Source organism: Salvelinus namaycush, chromosome 18 (genome assembly GCF_016432855.1).
Source record: "Salvelinus namaycush isolate Seneca chromosome 18, SaNama_1.0, whole genome shotgun sequence".
Classification (NCBI taxonomy): Eukaryota; Metazoa; Chordata; class Actinopteri; order Salmoniformes; family Salmonidae; genus Salvelinus; species Salvelinus namaycush.
In genome coordinates, this window is record NC_052324.1 from 14,307,575 (window position 1) to 14,312,259 (window position 4,685).

Genomic DNA, 4,685 nt, shown 5'->3' on the forward strand with positions numbered 1-4,685 from the left:
TGGTTTCTGTATAGGGCTCTCCCTCTCACATTTACTGCTGAAATAAAACACAAATATCCTATACACCAAGAAGACAAAACACTGTTAAATCAAACAAAACATGCCATGTTACATTTTTGGGGGAAATCAAAAAGGGTTTGGCCACCCATACTTGCCAAGTAAACAGTACACACATTACTAGAGCAACCAACTCAATTGACATACACTAACTTTTTATTGTGGAACTTGAAGTATATGACTTGACAATTAGCTACATGAAAATCACTTCAAATATATATTTAAACATATTTTCCCTTTAAGTTTGAACCAAATGAGCTCTTAAAATAGTTAAGTTTCCTCTCTATTAAGAATATATTGAGAGGACACTCAAAACTGAAACAAAAACACTTCAGAGGATTTGAGAATCAGGCTAATGAGACTAAGATATTAGGGTTCTGTCCTTATTTTAGCAGCTTACAGTACCTTGTGTCATCACCTATACATAAACCCCAAGAAAATGTACAGTACAGATATCACACAACATACACAGTTATTACTATGCCTCGGAGGTGGCACCACAGGTCCCAGAGTGGTGCGGCGATTCTTTTTTTCCTGGGGCCCACAATTTTTCCTGATATGGTAACCTAACGAGGTACAACTCTGGACGTTATATGGTATGACATGATTCATCAGTTGTAAAAAAAAAAAAAAAAAAAAAAAAAAAAAAAAAAGCTTTAATATGGGCTATGATGAGAGCAGCGTTTCCTAATCAGGTCACGTTTTTAATAACCAGGAGAAAAATAACCTGGCCATGGGGAGGATGAAAACGCTGTCAAACTGCAGCAACCTGTTCATATGAGTTATATTTTAAAGCTAGACTAACAGGGGTTTTCTCTACACAGACATAGATACAGCAATATGATTGGATAATAGAACTCACAGGGCTTAGCTTGCTTTATGCAAGTTTGCATTGTGGAGGCCTGCCCTCTGCAACTGTAGGCCTAATAAAACATTTAACTCACAGTCTATGTCAGCTATTGTGTTTATTCGTTACTTCCGGTTAATCATTTTGGATAGAAAAGGTCTAGGCAGCCCAAGTTTGAATATAAACCAAATATTATCCCGTTCACATGTTCTCCTAACACAAACAAATGGAGCAATAAATACATAACGTTTCCGCTTCGTTTACCCCGGCCAGAGGTAGACCAACCCGCTGGCAGATGGCGTTATTATTCCTTGTACGTCGTTTGTCATCTGCGTCCAACAGGAATGTATTCAGCCGGCTATACACTTGTGTCCCCTGGCCATTGGCTCGTACATAAAACATATTTTTTCAGGCTGCAAAGGCGTCAGTTTCCTCGTTAACTAGCTTTAATGCCGAGCCGGCAAAAAAAACATTTTCGAATGGCTAATGCTACTTCCTGATGTTGTACACAGCGTTCAGCCAGGGGTACGCAACCGACTGTTGCAACCTGATTGGCTGAACATCAGGAAGTAGCATCAGCCACTCTAGCATGGTGGTGGAAAATTGTGTTTTATTAACAGGGTGGAGGGTTATTAAGCTAGCATATGGAGTTGTTTTAATACGGCCATACCAATGATCGTTTAGCTATTTGATTTAGAATTGTAATATCTCTTAAGGTATCCAAAATATATATTAAAAAAAATATTTGATGAAACATTGAATTTGGCCTTACTGCTATTAGCCCATAGAAACAGATTCACTGCATGGGACAACAGATAGTCCCCCAAAAATCAAAAGGAAGTTTGTTCTGAAGTATATCTGAGAGATATAAGAAAGATCAGGAAACTATTTATATATTTTTTACACCTATTTAACCCCAGATTTTAGACACTAAACTACTTCCATATATACTTCCATTCATTTTTTAAACTTGTACCGGGTACCTTCAGGCGAGGCTTGTGTTCGTCCGAGAGCAAAACAAGAAGGGGTCATATTATTGTGTAGGCCAAACCGCTAAAGACATTTTCGTGAGAAGACCGATTTTCGGGATGTCTCATGGTCTGACAAACACCAAATCCTGCTGTAGCTCTGCCACCTTTCACCGCAGATGCGGAAGTGCGACATCGGCGAATGTGGTGGATTGAAACGCATCCAAAGCATCCAAGCAAATCTATCTAGCTTAAACAGATGGATTTTGATGGGGATTTTGATATTATGCTAATTACAATTTTGCCGTTGGAAATCGACTCGAGGGGGTTAAGGGGACACACTCTTTTCACGCTCCTTCGATACAAAGTGATTGTCATAGCAGGATAGGAGAGAATTTACGCGAACCCTTTTCCTAACCTTTGCCTCAGTCTCATAACTTTCTATGGTAATTATCCTAACCTGCTGTGTATGTTCTCCAAACCTACTACGAAAACATCAATTCTTTATAGAAGTGGCATGAAAAGAGTGTTTCCCTTTTATTAAGGCAGTACGCATATTTTTCCTTTTTTTCCCCAGGCGGCTCACCATTAAAGCTAGTTAAGGAGGCAATCAACGCCCTTGCAGCCTGAATGGAGGACAAATTAAGTAAAAGGAATAATAGCACAATTTGCCGGCAGGTTCAGCTAGGCTAGAGGGACAGGGTGTCGTAGACTGTTTGCAGCTGCTGTTGTTAGTAGCCTACAGTTGACCAGACTGAAGAATCGTCTCGCTTCCATGCAATACAGCATGTCAGATTGCTAATGTTCAGGTGTAGGCTGCTACAACATTTATGTAAAGACTTTTTGCTTGTGTCTGTCGGGAATGATATGTTATCACATTTGCTAATTAAATACTGAGGAAAGTGAAGCGTGCCTTGAGCTTTGTGCCTGGCCTAACCTAATGTAGCAGGTGTAAAAGAAATGCCTGAGCGGAGCTCCGGTTTTCAGCGGAAAAGGAAGCTAGGTTGAGTTAGCTGTATCCCCCAAAACTGGGTGCATCCGGTTGTTGGCAACTCAGCTGAGGGTGTGCCAGGCCAGCGCGACCTGTGATTTCCGTTCATATTTTTTGTCAAGACACTGCAGCAGCACGGAGATGTGAAGGACAGAGAAATTGTGAGCGAGTTGACAAATCATGAGGCAAATCGGTCTAAAAAAACTGCACTTTGCCCCAATGTTTTTACGCTTTTCTCGTCAACATATTTTTGTAAACTAAATCAAAGGTTGTGGAGCCCTGCCACATCTGATAAAAAAAATGCTGGTGCAAATGCCAGCTCGCCACACGTTTTCCAGCGGCCCTGTTCTGCCAGCTTCTCTTGAGAAAAAATGTCTCCCTCACAATCACAGATCCTGTATGCTGCCTATGATATTAAGCCCTTTTTAAAATACTGTTCATGTGCTTCCCCACACACAAACACACACACACACACCATGTCCTTGCTGTGTTCTTGCTGTCTGAATCATAATTCTCTAAAGAAGACGAGCAGACACATTGCCATCAACATACTGACAAATTAACCTGTGAAGTGAAAGCACGACGTGAGAGAAAAAAAAGGTGAATTCAGGACTAGGTGTCCATACATCTACACGTGAGACCAAAAAAAAACTCTTTACATCGTGTGAGTGAGTGAACGTACCCATCGATTTGGTGAGGTGGAAAATATCTACACTAAGTAAGAGTTAAATCAAATTCCCTCCAGACAGGTCAGGTCCCTGACATTGGTCCTCCCAGCCACCAGGGGGCTACACGTCAGTGCTGACACTGTGGCTGTGGGTGACCACCTCCCTCATGGTGACAGAGCGGATGAGGTTGAGCTTGTGGTTGAAGCTGGCCAGGTCCATGGGCAGGTCCAGCTCCTGCTGCTGCACAGTCCTGTAGCTGAAGCGCTCGCCGCCGTTACGCAGCCTCTCGGAGGGGTGCTGCAGGTAGAAGGGCAGGGAGTAAGGCGTGCAGGAGGGGCAGAATGTATGGGAGCGTGTCACTGGTTTGCGGACCAGGGGCGGAGTGTAGACAAAGACGGGCCCGTTAGGCTCGGAGGGGGGCGTGGTCATCACGTCGAGGTCCCCGGCCGTGTGTACTGGTGTGGGGAGAGAGGACATGGTGGTGAGGTCCGGTTGCTCCTCCTCCTCCCTCTCTGGCTCCTCCCTCTTACAGCAATAATACTGCAGAGAAACATATGAAAGAGTGAACAAGCTGGTCGCCATAAACCCTGAGCATACATGCACTTATCATAGCTAAGTTAGACAAAACTATAACCTACCTGCAACCTACAGTAGCACAGTACTGCAACGATAGTCAGTAAGATGACTGTAGCTAGAATTCCACCACAGATAACCACTGTCCCGGCTGACATTCGAAATCCTCTCCATCAACACTCTGCAGGAGAAGAGGATAGGAGGAGAGATAGATTGAAAGGGTGCTTAAACTTACATCATCTGTCAGTTATGTACTGTAGATTTGTATCCTTGCCAACAGCCCTCATTGGGAATCTGATGTTGCTGCTTTTAGTGATCACTTCCACTCTTTGAATCAAAGGACTGGGCATAGTGCAGTAATTGCCTATTCCTTCAGATCATCTGGTCAATTTAAAGAATCAAAATGGTGATATTGCCATTTTAGTGTAGGAACTTTTGAAAAAAAAAACGCCTGGAATTTCAGCCTGTTCAGGTGGGATGGAGTTTTGGCCCACAGCATGACATCACAATCTGATCTGATTATTCTGACCAATGACCAGTCATGTTTTATTTGCATATGTGTCCTACTTAGAAGGGGTAAG

At 42.8% G+C, this 4,685-nt stretch overlaps 1 protein-coding gene across 1 annotated transcript; it reads right to left on the reverse strand.

The window, feature by feature from the left end:
* Positions 1-3,651: 3,651 nt before the first annotated feature.
* Positions 3,652-4,262, reverse strand: LOC120063563 (protein FAM163B-like). Its single transcript, XM_039013917.1, has 2 exons — positions 4,170-4,262; positions 3,652-4,071 (listed from the first exon to the last, which is right to left on the reverse strand). Exons 1-2 carry the CDS (start codon positions 4,260-4,262, stop codon positions 3,652-3,654), a joined length of 513 nt encoding a protein of 170 aa, XP_038869845.1.
* Between the last annotated feature and the right edge of the window lie 423 nt (positions 4,263-4,685).

Bases quoted from the DNA above. Each gene is read 5' to 3' on its own strand.
- LOC120063563 (XM_039013917.1), bottom strand. From the start codon at position 4,262: ATGTCAGCCGGGACAGTGGTTATCTGTGGTGGAATTCTAGCTACAGTC. The intron at 4,072-4,169 runs GTAGGTTATAGT...GTTTCTCTGCAG, and splicing joins TGTGCTACTGTAGGTTGCAG to TATTATTGCTGTAAGAGGGA.